Source organism: Acomys russatus, chromosome 1, assembly GCF_903995435.1.
Source record: "Acomys russatus chromosome 1, mAcoRus1.1, whole genome shotgun sequence".
Lineage (NCBI taxonomy): Eukaryota > Metazoa > Chordata > Mammalia > Rodentia > Muridae > Acomys > Acomys russatus.
Genome location: NC_067137.1, coordinates 93,357,898 through 93,377,908, shown reverse-complemented (window position 1 = coordinate 93,377,908; position 20,011 = coordinate 93,357,898). Strand labels below are relative to the sequence as shown.

General features: G+C 47.6%; 1 protein-coding gene across 2 annotated transcripts in view; it reads left to right on the top strand.

Moving 5' to 3' along the window:
• Positions 1-15,570, top strand: part of Zfyve1 (zinc finger FYVE-type containing 1) — a 53,841-nt gene extending 38,271 nt beyond the window's left edge. The window contains exons 5-12 of one of the 2 annotated variants that reach the window (XM_051148738.1): positions 6,978-7,084; positions 9,494-9,602; positions 10,007-10,104; positions 10,200-10,317; positions 12,938-13,108; positions 13,660-13,840; positions 14,371-14,484; positions 15,073-15,570. In XM_051148738.1, the coding sequence (XP_051004695.1) occupies positions 6,978-7,084; positions 9,494-9,602; positions 10,007-10,104; positions 10,200-10,317; positions 12,938-13,108; positions 13,660-13,840; positions 14,371-14,484; positions 15,073-15,305 (1,131 nt within the window). In that variant the 3' untranslated portion in view covers positions 15,306-15,570. Of the gene's footprint in view, positions 1-6,977; positions 7,085-9,493; positions 9,603-10,006; positions 10,105-10,199; positions 10,318-12,937; positions 13,109-13,659; positions 13,963-14,370; positions 14,485-15,072 lie in introns of those variants that run through there. The other variant, XM_051148730.1, reaches the window with a different exon arrangement.
• The last annotated feature ends 4,441 nt before the right edge of the window (positions 15,571-20,011 follow it).

Below are 20,011 nucleotides of genomic sequence, written 5' to 3'. Positions count from 1 at the left end.
TTTAAAAAAATGTTTTTATTTAAGATTTATTTATTTTTTATGTATATGGTGTTTTGCCTGCATGTGCACCTGCAGGGCAGAAGAGGGCATCAGATCTCATTATAGATGGTTGTGAGCCACCATGTGGTTGCTGAGAGTTGACTCAGGACCTCTGGAAGAGCAGCTAGTGCTCTCTTAACCTCTGAACCATCTCTCCAGCCCCTCTTGGTGTCTCTTCACAGCAACAGAACATTGACTAAGACAGACAGGGTCTCAGTATAAGTCCTGGCTGGTCTGGAACTTGTTCAGTAGACTAGGCTAGCCCTTCTATTAACCCAGAGATCTTTATGCCTCTGCTGGGATTAAAGGCATGTGCTGCCATGCTTGGCCGTACTTCCATATTCTTTTTGGTTTTGGTGGTCCAAGGCATTGAAGCCAGGACCAGGCACACGTAGGCAAGTGCTCTCACATTCGCTCATTCTCATCACTAAATGGGAAGGAAGGCTTCAGCAATGTGATTTATGAGAAGCATTGGGAGGATGTACCAGCTGAATTTACATGTGTCAGTGATGTCTGTGGCCATTTGTGCCTGAAACTGATAACCTGCTCACAAAACCACTTTCCCTGTCACCTGGACACATTGTGTTTTCCAGACCCCCGTACCATTCTTAGTTGTGAAAACCACTCCTTTCCATGGGGTTCATGGCAGCACCATCCTAGATGTCCATAAACACTCTTTCACAGATGCCCAAGTCCCAGTCCAGCAGGGAAATAAATATTGATGAAACGGGAACTGCAAATCAAATCAGCTGTGGATATCTGTACTTACAGTTCTGAATAATCAGGAAGAGCCGTTTTCAGGTCATGTGATACCTTCTTTAGTCTCCAATCCTTAATTGTAAAAACTCTGACTTTCCAGTTCCATCATGTTAGGAAGCATCTGTTAAATATTCATGCAGTTATTGCTGGAGGGTGGCAATGCTGATTGAAGAATATCCATTTGGAACCAGGCCTTCCACTGCTAGCTCCTGTTAACTGGGGCTAACCTTAAAGGTACAATAGAAAGGGCCCTACTGTTACCAAGGCAACTAAAGTTCAAGATCCTCTGGTTTCCAGGCAACCAGGTCTCCAATTTTGCCTCAAATACTTTCAGAGACACTCTCAAGAGACACCCTTCACTGCCTTTTCCTTGTAGCTTGAGACCTGAGGAGGCGGCGAGACCAAGAACCATGGAGTGATGTGAGGTTTGGAAACTTTTTTTAGTGCTGGGGAGTGGACCTAGGACTTCATGCCTGTGCATCCCCAGGCCTGGGCTTGGGGACTTTGAACTGGCTGAGCCAAAGGGTCAGGTAGGAGGTTTATGTATGCACTAGAAAAAAATTACAGTGGAAGGGTGGTTTTCCCCATCGTTGTGTCTAAAATATGCTACCTTTGATTTTTTTTTTAAAGTTATTATTCTCTTCCCATGTTCTAAGTTGTCTCAAAGCATATCAGCGTTGGCTATACTATTGTCAGCCTGTGACTTGGGAAATAAGTGGCATGCTGGTTCTCTTACGCAGCATCCGAAGGGATTGGGCTGTTTTGTGTAGGAGTTCTCTCTCTGATGTCATAAGAGGTCACTGTTGCCTCTGACAGTGTCAGGCAACAGTTAAGTCTGTCTGCGTCAGAGAAGGGTGCACTTCAAGGGATTGAGTAGCGGGGGGTGGGGTGGGGTGGCCGGAGGAAGCCACAGCTTCTTTCAGGAAAAGCTCAGAGATACTTTAAAATGGTCGTTTTTGTTGCTGTTTTGAGACATGGTCTCATTATTTATCCCTGACTGGCCTGGAGCGCAGAGATCTACTTGCCTCTGCCTCAGAAATAATGGGATTTAAGGTGTGTACCACCAGGAGTGTCACGTGCCTGATTTCTCTAAAGAACTTGCAGAGTAGAGACACTTGGGATGGTGGAAGGTATTCTGTCATTTTCACTGGGTGCTAAGTCCCTCCTCTGAGTTCAACCCAGAGTGATTTCATGCTGGCTAGATTTGATACTGTTTTTCTTTATGCCAGAATATGGTGGCATCCTCTATGCTGGGGCCTGGGAAAGCAAGTGGGAGGATCAAGGGGTTCAGGCTAGCCTTGGCCACAGAGTGAATTTGAGGCCAGCCTGGGCTATATGAGACGAACTCAGAACAACAACAGCAACATTTAAATTAGCTTTGGGGTCCAGGCATGGCAGCACCCCTGTGACCCCAGCACTCGGGAGGCAGAGGCAGGCACATCTCTGAGTTTGAGGCCAGCCTGATCTATAAAGAAAGTCCAGGATAGCCAAGGCTACACAGAGAAACCTGTCTAGAAAAAAACAACAAAATACAACAACAACAAATAATAAAAATAAAAATAAAATTTGCTTTTTGGCCATCTGTTGCAAAACCTTCAAGGCTATAACACTGACACCCTTTGGTTCTCCCATGTCCTTTTACTTCTTTCTGTGATACCTCATCAGATAATAACCATTTCTTGCAGCTATCTGTGTCCCCTGCAGAGGCCAAGAGCCATGAAGACCAGTAAGGACAGAGGCTCTTTTCCATTGTTTGATTTGAATCAGGGTCTCGTTAGCCCACGCTGGCCTCAAACTCAGTATATAGACAAAGATGACCTTGATATCATGGTCTCCTGCCTGCATCTCTCAGGTGTTGGGTTATAAGCAGCCGAGAATGGTACTTCAGTCCTGTGCACTGTCGGTGTAGGCAGTGAGCATGCCTTAGGAAGAAAGGAACACAGGCCCAGCATTAGAACAAATAACAATGTTAACAGCAGCAGCCGATGTGCAGCATGTCCCACAGGGGTAGGCTCCGTGATGCTCAGTGTTTGTTGTGAGATTTAGTAAAGTGGTGCAGTCATGTAGGCATGCCATTCGAGAGCATTCTTTTTTTTTTTTTTTTTTTTTTTTTTTAAAGAGCTGTTACACAGAGAAACAAACAAACAAATAAAAAAGTATTATTTCTACAGTATTCTGTCCACATTGTGTTTTTCTGTTTCAGTTTGGTTTTGGCTTATTGCGATAGGGTTTCTCAGTGTTAGGCTGTCCTGGACTCGCTTTACAGACCAGACTAGTCACAGACCTGCCTCTGTGTTCAAAGTGCTGGGATTACAGGCCTGCCACACCACGCCAGCCCAGGCCTTGTGTTTTAATGCAAAAATTTCATTTTTTGTATTAGCTCTCTTTAAAGGAGCAGAGCTGATAGAATGAAATATGCGCTTCCTTCCCCTATCTCTCTCTCTCTCTCTCTCTCTCTCTCTCTCTCTCTCTCTCTCTCTCTCTCTCTCTGTGGATTTATTAGTAGCTTCCAGGCTGTGTTCCACGTAATCCAACAGTAGCTGTTTCCTGAGGGATAGGCCAGAGATCTTGTAGTTTTTCATAAAACTGAACATCTCAGCAGCCCCACTCTGGTGCTGGAGGCCTAAGGAAGTCATTGAGAGCTGTGGTCATCTAGTTTTTTGTTTGTTTGTTTCTTTTTTGTTTTTGTTTAAAAATTTTTTATTTTATGTGCATTAATGTGAAGGTGTCAGATCCCTGGGAACTGGAGTTACAGACAGTTGTGAGCTGCCATCTGCATGCTGGGAGTTGAACCTGGCTCTTTTGGATGAGCAGACAGTGCTCATAACCACTGAGCCATGTCTCCAACCCTAGAGCTGTGGTTTTCAGTTTACATTGGAATCCCAAAGAAGTAGGTTCTGACATTAGTGAAGGAATCCCTCAGGGACCGGACAGATGAATGTGCTCAGAGGAAAGGCAAAAGCTTCCTTCTTCTGTGTCATTTATGTAGGCTGCCATCAGAGGGTGTGTCCTGGATTTAGGGTGAGTCTTCTGACTCAAAGGATCCAACCAAGAAGAGTCCTTCACAGGTGTGTCTAGCTGCTTGGGTTTTACTTAATTCTAGATGTAGTTGACAACCAAGATGAACCATCACACTTACATCCTACATCTTTGTTGGTTTTTAAAAGATAAAAATAAGGGGCTGGAGAGATGGCTCAGAGGTTAAGAGCACTGCTCTTCCACAGGTCCTGAGTTCAATTCCCAGCAACCACATGGTGGCTCACAACCATCTATAATGAAATCTGGTGCCCTCTTCTGGCCTACTGGCTCACATGCAGGCCAAATACCGTATAAATAATAAATAAATCTTTTAAAAAATATATAAAAATAACAGAACAAATCTTTTGGTGATGTAATGGGAAGATGATGACCTACTTCTCCACCACCACCCTCAAGGCCAGTTATGCCAGTCATGCTTGAGAAGCACAGCCTGCCTTAGTCAGGGTTCCTATCGCTTCGACAAAACCAGAGCAAAAGAAGGCTGGGAAGAAAGGGGTTGTTTGGCTTACACCTCCATTTCACTGTTCATCATGGAAGGAAGTCAGGACAGGAACTCAAATGTGGCAGGAACCTGGAGGCAGGAGCTGATGCAGAAGCCACGGAGGGTGCTGCTTATTGGCTTGCTCCCCCTGGCTTGCTCAGCCTGCTTTCTTATAGAACCCAGGACCACCAGCCCAGGGATGGCTCCACCCACAGTGGGCTGGGCCCTCTCCCACCAATCACTAATCAAGAAAATGTCTTACAGCTGGTTCTCCTGGAGGCCTTTTCTCAGCTGAGGCCCTTTCTTCTCTGATGACTCTTAACTTGTGTCAAGTTGACACACAAAACCAACCAGTATATAGCCTTAAGAGTTAGCAGAAATTTGGCCAGTTAAAGGAGTAAAACTTGAGAAGGGAGTGTGAGATAAAGGCTGGGGCCAGGCCAGGACTGCGAAGGAGAGGGGAGGAGCTGGTTAGAAGTAGCAATTGGTGCTGGTTAGTTTATCCCCAAAGGACTTGGCTACTTGCCTTTGAAGACCTGTGCTAGGGTTTGTAGTAGGCTGCAGAGGAAAATTTCAAAGTGTTGTGATCTCACCCTGGAGGAAGGTACTCAAAATATCCATAGTGTTCCATCTCTTGACTGTTTAGTACCTCATTCAGGTGTCTGGTGCAATTCGTGTTCCAAGAAGGCTGAGGATGTGGTCTTGTGTGGTCACAAAGGGCACGATGAGACCAGCACGTTCCCTGATGGATGAGTCAGGGCCAGCAAGTGCTCCATGCACCCTGGTTATCATCTGATTCTCATTATGATTCTAACTCTGTCAGTGTCCAGTTTCAGGTCTTTTGTGCTTTTGCTACATCCCCAAGCAGGATAGGACTGATAGTATTTGTGAAGTCTTTGCTAGCCTGCCTCAAAGGCTGCCGCTTGGTTGCCATCACTTTCAAATGGAGTTTGTGAGCCTCCCTGCTGTCCTCACAGGATCTGAATTGGAGTGCGTTTATACAAGTCCCTACTACTGTGCTCTCACACTGACCTCACTCAACACTGGCACCACATGCTGCCCTAGGCCCTTGAGCTTGCAGCTCAGGTTAAGACTTTATGAAAAAGAAGAAGAGAAACCTATTTTAGCCTTTCACAGTGCTGGGTTAGAATTTATTTAGGTCCTAATGCATTCTAAGCAAGTGTTCTATCCGTAACTTAGAACCCGGCTGAGGAAAGAATCCTTAAATAAATTCTCATTAAGTGAGACTCTTCAAACAGCTTGAAAGCTGGTCATAGTGGCGTGCCCCTCAGAGGCAGTTGGATCTCTAAGTTTGAGACCACTCGGGTCTACATAGCTAGTTCCAGACTAGGAAAGAACAAAAACAAAACTGAAGAAAACAAAACAAAAACACCCCAAACCCCAAAACAAGAACAACACAACCACAATAAATAAATAAATAACTGACTAGTTAAAGTTTAATATGTAACCTGGAGCCAGGTATAGTGGCACATACATGTAATCTCAGGACTAGGAAGATGGAGGAAGCAGGAGTGTCAGGAGTTCAAGAACAGCCTTGGCTACCTGAGAGCTTGTCTCAGACACCACCTCCACCAAATCTGCCCTTTAGCTCTGATCCCAGCGTTTTCCTGCTCTTTCCTGTTCACTGAAGGAGTAACAGCATATGCTTTTGTTGTCACCTGCTTTCCCTTTTCTTCCCCCAGCAGTGTGGCTGCCCAGTGCAGGGAACCCGTTCTCATTTGTGCCATTAGGCTGAAGAACCCTTGAGATACGAAGGGACGGTTGAATCATATTTGAAGTGGAAGCACTCTCCACATGAGACATTCTCTCTGCTTTTCAAGCACTTGTCTTTTATTTCATTGTTTGCTTTGGCCATCTGCTGACTTTTAGGTTAATAGAGTCGGTAAATGACTGGGGAATTCTTTGGGGTTTTTTTGTTGTTGTTGTTTTTGTTTTTGTTATTATTTTTGTTTGTTTGTTTTTTTGTTTTTTTGAGACAGGGTTTCTCTGTGTATCCTTGGCTGTTCTGGACTCCCCTTGTAGACCAGGATCGCCTCAAACTCAAAGCAATTCGCCTGCCTCTGCCTACTGAGTGCTGGGATTAAAACCGTGTGCCACCACACCCGGCCTGACTGGGGAATTCTTACTTTTTTTTTTTTTTTTGTTTGTTTGTTTCTTGTTTTACACAGATGATATTTTTTTCTATGTTGAGATAGTTCTGTGGCCTGGTCACATTCATGGGGAAGCCAGTGGCTAGAAAGGAGACGGAAGCCCAGTGTGTTTCTTGGCTCCTCCCCTTGAATTTGAGTTATTTTCCAAAGGGAATGAGCATCAGTCTGTATCTGTGATGGTTTTGAATCAAATGCTGCACGTGTGTGAGGTGCTTGTGACTTGTAAGGCAATTAAGGGAAAAAGGGTAACTGTTGACTTTCGACCGCTTGAGCAGTGGGCTGCTTTCTCCAAGGCTTCCTGTGGTGAGAGCTGGTGTTGGTTGGGTCAGGGAGGATAGTAAGGAGTTCATGTATGGGACTCCTTCCTCTACTGTGGTGTTCCCAAGAAATCTGCTAGGAGCGAGTGAGCCATCCTAGAAAGGCAGGCAAGGGGAGCTGGAGCCCAGACTTGCTGAGGGCCTTCACCGATCACCTTCTCTCCTTGGTAGGCACTGAGCGACCGCTTCAGCGGTGAGATTCCTGATGACCAGATGGCGCACAGTTCATTTTTTCCAGATGAGTACTTCACCTGCTCCTCGCTCTGCCTCAGCTGTGGGTAAGTGAGGGCAGCCATGCCCATCCTCCAGCTTGGCTGAGAGTGTTGCTTCTGACTTGGGTGTGTGCACCAGTCACCAGATTGCTAGTTAAATTATAGAATCAAGATAGCTCAGTGAGAAGGTTCCTGTTGTTAAGCCTGATTACCTGAGTTTGATTGTGGGACCCACAGGTGGAAAGGAAAGAGAGAACTGACTCCCACAAGTTGTTCTCTGACCTCTGCTCATGCAACATGTGTGTGAGTGTGTGTGTGATCTGCTGGTCTGGAGACCACTTTGGGGCAGTAAGGGCTTTAGGAATACATGTCAGGAGAAACTGCTTGAAGGACTGCTGTGGCTCCGCCTCCTCCTACCTCCTAAGTGCTGGGGGTAGAGATGGCTGACACCATGCCTGGCTAGAATTTCCTAATATTCAGAATTTTTTTTTCCTGGATGGATCTGGGGTGTGCCATTGGCAGTAGTCTACTTACAAGGCTGCTCAGGGTATTTTTAAGTGTACCTTAAGCTGAGAGCATTGGCCAAGAGTAGTTTTCCGTCTTTAACCTTTACTTGTTAAAATCAAAGCTCTGAATCAGTAAGTCTGGATGGGCCTGAGACCCATGCCTATGTCTGGAGAAAGTTTCAGGGTGACGCTGTGCTGTGGTCTGTGGACCCCACTTGGCCACAGAGGGAGTAGAACTGTGACTCACAGATTTTACTTAGCACGAAGCAGAGTGCTAAGCAGAGTACTAAGCAGTGTGCTAAGCAGAGTGCTAAGCAGTGTGCTTAGCTCCTTTTCAGATTTAGTAGGTCTGCAAAGAACCTGTGGGTTGGTGGTTTTCCTAATTCCCAGGTGAGGGTGACACCCTTGTAGATCCTTACTTTGAGGATTGCTGTATCATGTTAAGTTGTTAAGGGCAATTAAATCACAGTCTTATTACTTCTGGATGGATCTTGTGAGTCTAAACACAGTGTGTCAAGGCCAGATTGCAGTCTCCGTGTCCATAGACACACCTCCACATCCTCGTCACCTCCGAATTGCTTTGCTCTTACCAGGGCCACCGTCTAGTCTCTGTCCTTTATTCTTGCCTATTTACAGCAGGAGCCCAGAACCCACTCTCTTAGGGATGGCCATTGGCCTTGGACTTTACACATCACCTAAGGGCTGCAGAATCATTTCTGCCTTGGGTGAAAAGGTCTTCAGTTTCACAGTAGAGGGCAGGGACATTTTTGGAGAGTTCCACTTGTGAAGGGAGGAGAGGTACTAGTTGCCTGTGTAGCTTACCTGTCCTCTTGCTCTGTCTGAGTCCAGCATGAGAGGACTAAGCCCTGTTGGGTCATCACCTTTCATTTTGGAGTGTCTGCAGTATTTCTAGAATTTTCTGTGTTAACCACAGTGAAACCCTAAAGTTTCTGTCTTATCAGCATGATGGTGCTTGCCTTTCACTTGAGAGTTTTTGTGGTTCAGCATTAAGCTTCCCCTGAATTCACTGCCAGATTTGGGGGCTGCTTTTCATTTTTACATTTTGGTAGCCACATGGTTTAACTTTACTGTCTTAGTTGCTTTTCTATTGCTATTAAAAAAAAAAAAAAACCCACCATGGTCACATCAACTTATAAAAGAAGTCATTTTGGGTTAGAGAGATGGTTCAGAGGTAAAGAGCACTGTCTGTTCTTCCAAAGGACCTGAGTTCAATTCCCAGCAACCACATGGTAGCTCACAACCATCTAGTGAGACCTGGTGTCCTCTTTGGGTGTGCAGGCACACATGGGGCCAGAAAGCTGTATAAGTAATAAGTTTAATATATATATGAAATTATTTCATTTGGGGACTAACAGTTCCAGAGAATGAGAGTCCATGAACGTTGTGGTGGGCAGCGTGGTGGCAGCCAGGTAGGCATGGTGCTGGAGTAGTAGCTGAGTGCTTTCATCTTGAGACATAAACATTAGGCAGAGACAGAGAGCGCCCTCGCACACAAACACTAACTAGAAATGGTGTGGTATTTTACAACCTCAAAGCCCCTCCTGCTTCAACAAGGCCACATCTCTTAATCCTTTGCAACAAACCAACTGGGGACCAAGCATCCAAGCACATGATCGTGTTGGTACCATTCTTATTTAAACTAATCACGTTTCAATTTCATTTCTTTTTATATTTTAAATCTCTTAAGACCTGCTCAGCTTTCATCTCTAGTCAAGTTGGTATCTCCTATCTCTTCCATTTCTACTGAGGAGCCAGGTTGATGTTTCTTTCTCCCCATTTCCCCATTCAGGGTACTAGTTGCTCTCTGTTGGGTTATCGCCATGAGTGTTGCAGAGGGGCTTGTGGGTAGGAACCCAGGTCTGGTTTTGGTCCGACACCTGTCCAGACCCTTTTGTGTGAGTGATACTGTGTCCTTAGCCCTGTCACTGTTGTATTTGGCTTCCTTCAGGGTGGGATGTAAGAACAGCATGAACCATGGCAAGGAAGGGGTACCTCATGAAGCCAAGAGTCGCTGTCGGTACTCACACCAGTATGACAACCGAGTGTACACCTGCAAGGTAAGTCCGCTGAGCCGCTTCTTACTCCAACTAGGAAAAGCCTAGAACCTCTACGATGGTCAGAACGAGGAAGTGTGGCCCAGCAGTGCTTACCCCTCGTTCTGAGGCCTCTTCACTATTGTTCCAGCTCATCCATGCCTCCTGTTGAGCTCAGGGTTAAGGGTCATCTCTTCACTTCACTTCTGATCGAGCTGCTTCTTAGGAAAGCGCTCCAGATGGATTTCTTCTGTCTGTTTCAGGCATATAATTTAGAGCATAGTTTTGGGTCCCAGACTAGTGTGCAGGTCCTTCTCATATAAGACCCTGGTGTACCCCTCAGCTGGTGCGATTTGTGGGGTTGGGGTGTGAGGAGGTCATGAGCCCAGTGTACATAGAATAAACTGGCAGAGTAATCCATGTTTCAGGCCTGCTACGAGAGAGGCAAGGAAGTCAGTGTGGTGCCCAAAACATCTGCTTCCACCGATTCTCCTTGGATGGGTCTCGCAAAGTATGCCTGGTCAGGGTGAGTTTGAGTACCACAGCTAGAGAGGTTTTTGGCGTTTGTTTTGTTGCACCTGGCAGAGTAACCAGTTGACTTGCTGTCTTGCCCCCCTGTAGGTACGTGATCGAATGCCCTAACTGTGGTGTGGTCTATCGGAGCCGGCAGTACTGGTTTGGGAACCAAGATCCTGTGGATACGGTGGTGCGGACCGAGATTGTACATGTGTGGCCTGGAGTAAGAGCTGCTCATTGGATTCCCTCCTGTCTCGTGCCCTGTTCAGTTGCCGTGTGTTTGTGTCTGGAGAGGCGGAGCTTGCGTACAGTAGGGAAGGCATGAGTCTCGCCTGAGTGGGTTAGGGAGCCGCTCGGTGCAGCCCATTCCATCCCAGCCCTTCTTTGTTATTCTTCATTGTGGGAGCAATAGGGACGCAAACTTGAAGGAATAGCTGAAAATGAGTCTGTCTGCTCCCCCAGCAAGGAGACTTCATCTTGTATGTTCATACACATTTTCCATATGCATATGTACATGTTTTTATAGACATACTTGGTGTTCATGTGTTTATGCAGAGGTGGAGCCTCACTGTGATGCTCAGGCTGGCCGTGAGCTCCTGGACTCAGTTAATTTCCCTGCCTGAGCCTTCTGAGGACCTGAGACTATAGGCTTGCCCTAGCATTCTTTGCTCAATTATATTTTACATGCCATTTTCCCTGCCTCTTTCTCATGATAGTTTGTTTGCCTCAGTGCTATAGTTTGGCTTACCATTTTCCTGCCCTTCCTACCATGTGAGTCCTAGGAATTGGCCTCATGTTCTCAGGTTTGGCAGTAACACCTTTATCTGCTGAGCCACCTTCCAGAGCAGGAAGTTTCAGTCAAGTACATTCTAAAAAGTGGAGGGTTAATTTTGAAGTGGAGCCTTCCTGTACTGCCAGGCTGGCCTCAAGCTTGTGATCCTCCTGGCCTCATGTCCCAAGTGCTGAAATGGCAGCTGTGCCCCATGCATGGTTCAGCTTAGAGGTTGGAATACTGTAGGCTTCTCTTACCATTGTCTACTTTGGCTGGTGAATCTGGGGGCATTGGACAACCAGGTCATTGCTCACAGCTGCTCATGGTAGTGTGCCTCTGTTCTAAGCTCCTTGAGAGGCTGAGACAGGAGGATGGTTTGAGCCTAGGAGGTGTTTTTTTTTTTTGTTGTTGTTGTTTTTTTGTTTGTTTTGTTTTTTGTTTTTTAAAGACAGGGGTTCTATGTAGCCTTGGCTGTCCTGGACTCACTTTGTAGACCAGGCTGGCCTTGAACTCACAGTGATCTGCCTGCCTCTGCCTCCAAGTGCTGGCATTAAAGGTATGTGCCACTACCGCCCAGGGAGCCCAGGAGTTTTGAGTCCAGCTTGGGGTCCCATTAGAAAGGCCCTATCCCAGGATAAAATCAAATCACTGTCTGTCTTTGGAGTTACTCATAAACCATAACAAATCCAACACGGCTACTTTTCGCAGAGGGCAATATTTTACTGTCTGTTGTCCCCTTGCTGGATAATTATGACAGGTGTGTTATTTAAACTCAGGCAGACCATTCAGCCCAGTAGCCACATTGGTCAGCTTTCTGTTCCATAACACATACCCAAGATGGTTTTGTTTTTGTTTTTGAGACAGGGTTTCTCTGTGTAGTCTTGGCTGTCCTAGACTTACTTAGTAGACCAGGCTGGCTCGAACTCACAGCCATCTGCCTGCCTCTGTCTCCGAGTGCTGGGATTAAAAGCATGCACCACCACACTCAGCCATACATACCTAAGATGGCCAACATAAAAAGAAGAAAGTTTTCTTTGGGTTTGTAGTTTTTGGAGGCTTCTAGCCATGACCAGTGTGCTGGTCGCTTGGGACTGTAGTAAAATAGTACATCATGATGGGAGTGTGTAATGGGGGAACCAGTTTACCTTGAGGCTGGGACTCAGAGATCAGCATCCCATAGTCCCTTCCATAGCTTGTCCCTGATGACCTAGCGCTAAGTGGTTTTACCGTTTTCATTTCTAGCATGCTTTCATAGAGCCAAGTCGGGGAGCAGACACATGGGCCTTTAAAGGACAGTGTAGATCCACACTGCGGCCCAGTCCTTTTTTGGATCATGCAGGCAGATAGAGCTGAGGATTTCCTGCTTACCCCCCTCTCCCCTCTCCTCACTGAAATTTGTTACTGTTGTGTGCTATCTTTTTTGGAGCCCCCTCCTTGATGTGATGGCCTTGGTGGTATAGGCTGTCCTATCTCAAGGGTTTAGCATGGCCTTGAAAAGCAAGAAAGTAAGCGAAGCCTTTAGTTTCTGCCTCATGAAAACACCACCTCGGCTGCAGTCCTCCTAGTCCTTGAAGCCAGAATACCTTGTGCTCTGTGTGTCTCCCTGCTTGCTCATTTTTTTAGCATATTTTGTTAAAAGTACTGCATGTCCAGGATCGAGCCAGAGACTTGGGAAAAGGCAGGCCACTACTCTCAGAGTTCACAGTCCAGCAGGGTTCGGATGCACACGTATAGCTCCTGTACTTGGAGAAGCAGGGTTCTCAGAGGTTTGCATGTACGAGAGGAACTGGGAAGGAGGACTCACAACTGAGCTTGCTGTGGACTTCCTGTATGACGTATCACCTTCTATGCTTCAGGGCAGGGTTAGTCATGAGTTAAGCAGCTATACAGCATGGTGACCCGGAAGTGAATACATTGATTCTGACTGGTGCGTGTGATCCTGGAGAGCGCTAGGGAGATTGCCCGTCTGTCTCTGTTCTGCTTCACCTGGTGGTTTACAGTTCCAAGTTGGCCCCAGATATCCGTCTCTTCTTCCTCCCTGCACTCAGGGATTAACGTGTTTTCTTTGCAGACTGATGCTTTTCTGAAGGACAACAACAATGCCGCCCAACGTCTGTTAGATGGGATGAACTTTATGGCTCAGTCAGTGTCCGAGCTTAGCCTTGGACCCACGAAGGCTGTGACGTCTTGGCTAACGGACCAGATTGCCCCTGCCTACTGGAGGCCCAACTCCCAGATTCTGGTATGATGCAGTGGTCCTCTTGAGTCCTGACGTAGACACCTGCTTATCCCGTGTGCCTGGTGCTAAGCCAGTTCCAGAGGGAGGCACAAACATCCCCCCCCCCACCCCCACCCCAGAGTTACTGCTGAGAGCCTTGGGAGGGTGCAGCTTTAGGCTGCTGCTTTGCTTCTGGAGTTCCTTTTGTGTCCTGTGAATATTTTCTCTGTGGTAGATTGTATTTCTGGACCTGTGAGAGCCAGTTAATATTGCTTAGATGTCGGAATCACAGCGACAGAGTTTGGAGGAAGGAGCCTTTTGAGGTCATTCTTGCCTTGAGCCACAGTTCTCTAGGGTACCCACAACCTGGAATTAGTTTCTGCCCAAACACCTGAACAGGGAACGCCCTGCCCTCTCCTCTCTGCTGTCAGGGGTTGTTCCTACTAGAAAACTTGGCCTGACTGAGCTGGAACCCACCTTGAGGAGTTTGTGGTTGCCCCCGGGTAATGACCACTTCCCAGCTGAACAGGCGTGTAGGGCCCCTGATTCTCTGTTTGTTTTTGGACTTGGAACAGAGCTGCAGCCAGTGTGCAACATCCTTCAAGGACAACGACACCAAGCATCACTGCCGGGCCTGCGGTGAGGGCTTCTGTGATAGCTGTTCATCCAAGACCCGGCCAGTGCCTGAGCGGGGCTGGGGCCCGGCGCCTGTCCGTGTGTGTGACAACTGCTATGATGCCAGGAATGTGCAGTTAGGTAATGTGGGGCTCAGAAGCTGCGAGGGTGGCAGTGGAGAGTGCCCACTTAATACTGGGCGCTGGCTCCTCACTGCCCCAACTGAGAGCGGTTGCACCTCTTGCTGAGGCTCACCATCCCCTGAGCCTCCTGGTTAGCATAGGCTTATACTGCCGAGCCTTGGGGTGGAAATGCGGGAGGCAGGGTTGAACCTGGCCTGGCCTTGCCTGAACTCTGAGCTCAGTTTTGCTTCTGAGAGAAAAACATCTGCATATAGCTGATGAGTTCTAGAAAGCCAGGCGTAAGCTTAATTGAGTCTTCCATGATACCTTGAAAGTTCTAAGTCTTGCTCCCAGCATCAACCTGTTTGACGTGAAAAATAAAATGGGGCTGGATGTGGTGGCTCACAAGGCAGAGGCAGGTGGACTGCTGTGAGTTCGAGGCCAGCCTGGTCTACAAAGAGTTCAGGATAGCCAAGGCTACACAGAGAAACCCTGTCTCGAAAAACCTACTACTGAGAGGCAACAGCTATTCCTTGTTACTGTCCACAGATGTGACCGAGGCACAGGCAGAGGATGAAGGAGGAACACTCATTGCCCGGAAGGTGGGTGAAGCCGTGCAGAACACATTGGGAGCCGTGGTGACAGCCATTGACATACCACTAGGTGAGTCTGGGCAGTGCCTGCATTGGGTGTAACATGAGGGGTCCCAGGGCACCCTAGAGGGTCTCTCTGACTGGCTTGCTTAGTGGATTGAGTTTGGTAGCAAGGAATGAAAGAAAGGATTACATTTGCTTTTTTGTGCTCAATCCTTTAGTAGCATCTGCTTTATTCCCGGAGGCCACCCTTCCATCTGTGGCACCCTGAGTTCTCCCCCTGGAGCCCAGGCAATAAGGGTGGAAGAAGAGAAGACTCCACAACTTCCCTCTGACTTCCACCCAAAGCCCTGGAGGAGGGCTGGCAAGGTGTCTCAGGTGTAGATTGTCTGGGTAGCATTCCTCAAGTCCCAGGCCCTACTCTACTACATAAACTGGATGCCGTGGTACACACCTCTAATCCCAGTACTGAGGAAGTGGAGGCAGGAGGACAAGAAGTACAGGGTCTGAGGCCACCCTGTGCTGTATGTCTCATAAACAGAAAAACGTGGCCCAGCAATGGTTCTGTGTGCAGCTGGGATGGCAACCCAAGAAGTGTCAGAGGGACTTGGGGCCAGGGTTCCAGTCTCTGACCTTTCACGTTCCTTCCCTCGTGTAGGCCTGGTGAAAGATGCTGCCAGGCCAGCCTACTGGGTGCCTGACCATGAGATTCTGCACTGCCATAACTGCCGAAAAGAGTTCAGCGTCAAGCTCTCCAAGCACCACTGCCGAGCCTGCGGACAGGGCTTCTGTGATGAGTGCTCCCATGACCGGAGGGCTGTCCCCTCTCGTGGCTGGGACCATCCAGTCCGAGTCTGCTTCAACTGCAATAAAAAGCCCGGTGACCTTTAACCCCAGCTCCCTCTCCGACTCCTTCACAATTCCTTAGGTTCTCAGGGTTAGAAACAGTCTCACTGAGGTAGGCCCTCCTCCTGGTCACCTGTTGTGGTGTGTGGTGTGTGTGCTCTCCTCTCACGTCCCTGGGCCACTTTGCCTCAGTGGAGGTCAGCCTGGCGCTAGACGTGAAGGCATGAACCACCTCAGGGCCCGGGACTGAGCAGCTCTCAGTAAAGTGGAATGGACCCCAGTCCACTGCCTTTACTCCAGTTACAAATAATGCGTCTGTCTGTATCTCCATATATCCATCTAGAGGGGATTTGGAGTGATCAAGACGTCCCTAGTGTGTCCGCAACACAGGGATAAGATGGCACTGGGAAGCGAGCCAGGTTCAGTCACTTTTTGCTGCTTCTCCCAGAGCTTGGCAACGCCCTCTCTTGACTCTTTCCCCTTCCTACTCCCCAGCTGCCTGGATGGCTACCTGAGTCTGAACCTTCTCCTGCTTGAAGCAGCCAGGAGGTTCCACCAAGCTCTCCCAGGGTGAAACCTGGTTCTTGGTTGCAGCCTGTTTTAGGCAGAGATCGGCTTGGTGGGTAAGCCACTGCTATATGTAGAGGGTCACAGGGGTAAAGTCTTGAGACATATAATTTAAAACGCAGGTGCTTGTGGCTGCTGCAGTTGGGGGGGGGCCCAGAAAGAAGTAGGTCTTCCCCAGCAAGGTATCTGCTCCTTGATGCTTCTGTCTCCACTAGGCTTTCCTAGAAGGCCACACCCTGCTCCCATTGCCTCAGAGCCTAATGCCTCCCCGCTGCCCCTGAAGGCCATTCTGCTTCTGAGTTCACACTAGGATTTTTATTGCTCAAAGTGTCTTATTCTTTGTTCCCATACATACAACCCTCTGTCTATTAGAGGGGGAGGGGTGAGCATGAGGAACCTTCCAGGGAAACAGCACAGAATGGACTGTTAGTTGTGTTTTTTAAAAATATATAAAAAAAATATATATAAATATTTCAACAGATCATAAGGAAAAATTATCTCTGGCTCTTGCAAGAGAAACCAAATGAGCAAATGTTTCTCAACAAGAGCTTGGACATCATCGATCATGACTGGAAAGACTGTTGTGCTGAACTCCTGTCAGGGCGGAGTTTATCTTCAGTGGCCAAAAAGGAATTAAAGCAACATCGCTATTGATTGAGTGGGTGGGTGGAGCCTCGGGGAAGTATGTGGGCAGTCATTCCTGGTGTGTATCTGGTGACGTGAGCCTGGAATGGATTGGTCCTTCTTAGGCCTGTTTTTCTGCCTCCGGAGGTCCTGTTCTAGAACTGTATCATCCATTCACCACCATAAAGGAATCTTCCTGCTGAACATGGCTGTGTTGGCTCTTTTTTGCTCTGGAATTTCCTTCCCAGTTGACAGGAACATAGCTGGTGGCTAGCAGAGCAGAGGTCAAGAGAGGCCTGTCTGCATATATTTTACATATGATAATACTTCAGCTTGTCTCTTTAGCATATAGGTCCATCAACCCATGTGTTTGTATACACATACACCTAAGTTGGAAAGTGTGGTTATATGTTAGGCTGGTCTTAAACTCAAGAGCAAAGTTACCTTTCTGCCTCAGCTTCCTTAAGTAGCTGGGCCTTCAGGAGTGTGCCACCACACTAAGCTTGGGGGGGGGGGGTGTTAACCAGCCTCCTAATGGTTGGCAGGCTCGCGTCCCCCCCATCCCCACCCCACCAGTTTCATGTATTCCAGGCTCAAACTTGAACCTCTGATCATCCTTGCCTCCGCCTTTCAAGTTCTCAGATCATAGGTATGCACCACCATGCCTGCTTTACAGTGGTGTTGGGGATCAAACCCACGCCTTCTGCATCAGGCGGACACTCCACCAACTGAACAGCAGCCCTCATGCTCGTTTTCCAGGTAGGTATCCAGTGTGCCCCAGCTCAGTTTGCCAAGTGGGACCAGCTCTTTATGATTGCTGTGAAGGTTCCTTTGCTTAGAGAAGGCGATGGTGGTCTTTGCAGTGACCAGAGGCTCGGCTAACTTTTCACCATACTGCCGCCTTCCTCAAACGCTGTCATGAGGGGTAGCTGCAGTCCTGCCAAGTGTGGGGAGCCTGCTGAGCTTGGTAGTTTGTAGCTTGGTAGCAGCTGTTTTGGTCCAGCTTCCCTCTGCCGTTGTGTCATAATGTAGTTTGGCCATTTCTCCTGATGTGTAGCTTCGATATTGCATACAGATGAGTGTCAGTGATCTGTGGCGGCAGGGAGAAGCTACCTTGCTGCTGGGCCTCTCTAGGCCCTACATGACCTAGGCATGTGTCCACCACTTCAGTGCACCCCCAAGCCCGCAATTCTACCTCATCACCTGTCATCTCCCAGTTCTCTGGCTGACACTCTGGGCTCTGCAGTGTTCCTTTCCCTTCATCTTTTATTTTCTCCTGTCCCTTCTCTTCTTCCTTTATTTGTGAGGGTTTGTGGAAGAGAGGTGAGAAGAGCCTGTTTGAGACTCTTTTGGTCTGTCATTGCTAGGGCACTAGAGTGAATCCTGTTAACCATGTGGTGAGGACATTTCTAGCCACCTCCCCACCTCCATCCCGCCCCATTCCAGGCTCCTCTTACAGAAATCTCACAAGAAAATCTGCAAGGCTTTTTTTTTTCATGCTACTTAGACCATCGCAGGAAAGGAAGTGTACTGGTGTCAAAAGACTCTGCTCTTGGCCAAAACCCAATGACATCCCAGCCTCAGCTGAGGGGAAAGCTAGCCAAATGCAGGGTGAAAGAGACCTGAAGAAACTTCCCCAACTGTCAGACATACCAGCCTGGTTAATTTTCTCCAGCTGGATGCCATAGCATGGCTGTACTCCAGGGAACACACTGTCCCTCTCCTCACAGATAACTCTCCAGCATCACAGGTCACTTCCACACCTGGTGCTTCACGTAGGCTTTAAATAGCTGCACACAACTAGCTTATGGGTAAAGATACTTGCTCAACATGAGAGAGGCCTCAGTTGTGGCCAAGTGGTCTCCTGTGCAGTGCCAGGTGGATTCTTCTGCATCTCTTGGTTTGCTCAGCTGGTTGGCTTATTGGGAACTGGAAAAGCCATTTAGTTTGCTGTTGCACTGCCAGGCATTACGTGTGCCTGTGTTCTCCGCCAGCCTGAAAGGTGTTCATGGTTAAACCAACTGCATGTGGGCTCTGGTTCAGAAGTGCAGAGCCACCAGGTGTCAGCGTCCAAGCCCTTCAAGGCACCACAGCTTTTCTGCATTTCTTTCTTTCTTTCTTTTTTTTTTTTTAAAGATTTATTTATTATGTATACAATGCACATCAGATCACATTATAGATGGTTGTGAGCCACCATGTGGTTGCTGGGAATTGAACTCATGACCTCTGGAAGAGCAGTCAGTGCTCTTAACCGCTGAACCATCTCTCCAGCCCCTTCTGCATTTCTTGATAAGGTCAGTTGGTACCTTTTTCTTAAGAGGAAAACTTGAAAAGCCAGTGTCCATTAATATGAGGAGGGCTTAGTAGGCTCCCCTTTCCCATTGTTTTTGAGGTTCGTGGCATGTGACTGCAGCAATGGGTGCTTCTCTGTGCCAGCCACTGGCTTAGGCTATTCTAGTTGGGAACACAGCTAGGCTTCTAGGAGTTGGGGGAAATGTTGACATGGTAGTTGTGCAACCACGTTTGTATTTCCAGCTTTAGATTCATCTTCCCGGAGAAAACTCAGTCTGTGCTTGCAGTGTGTAGTCTCATGAGTGGAACTAGTTTCAATTACTGTTTATAATCTGTCCTTGTTAGGCATCTGTGCCACATTCCCATGTCCTTGTCATAGACCTAGGCACTACATGTGACAGGAGCCAGCAGATGTTTGTAATCAACAGAACATACAGTGCTTGGTGCTGAGTAATCTTAGCCACCGCCATGTTTTAAGTGGCTACTGACAATTCACAACTAAGAGAGTCTGTAATTTCCCAGGCTGCTGTGGCCTTGTCTCTGCTCAGGTTATGGCCTCTTGCTGAGGAAAGATGCTGGTATTATAACAGCCTTTCACCTGAAGCTAGGGCTCGTGCTTGTCAAACACATAATAGACCACTGAGCAGGGCCCCAGGCTGCTTCATCTATAAGGTGACACTGATAATTATGTTACTATTTATTCCCTGACTCCTTTATGAATTGTTAAGAGCAAACAAAATACGATATACCAAAAATAGGTATGTGGTAATCTCATTCATTGTAAGGATTTGCTTCTCTGAGTAGGTTTTATTAGAGCCCTGGTTGGGGGAGAGGGATGAATACTCATGGGTAATTGCTTAACTGGAGAGCACCCTGGCTAACAGGAGTGTGTTTGACAAATAAAAGTCGTTAGGACCCAGAGAACTGTGTTCCATAAGGGCCATGGCCTCTGGAGCCAGAGGATTGAACCCCACTCTGCTGCTCTGTACAGGGAGGATGGAGAGTCCCGAGAGCAGCCTCCTAGAGCATGGGCAGAGCAGTTTCTTTTCCTCAAGTAGGGATTTTCTTGGGAAGGTCTAGGGATCAAGATTTGAATCGGGATTGGAGATCCTGGGTTCAGTCCTCAGCTCTGAAAAATAAAAAATAAATAAATAAAAGGAAAAAAGTATTTATTAAAATAATCTTAAAAAAAAAAAAAAGATTTGAATCAGGCAGGCATGATGGTACACGCCTCTAATCCCAGTACTGTGGAGGCAGAAGCAGGTTGA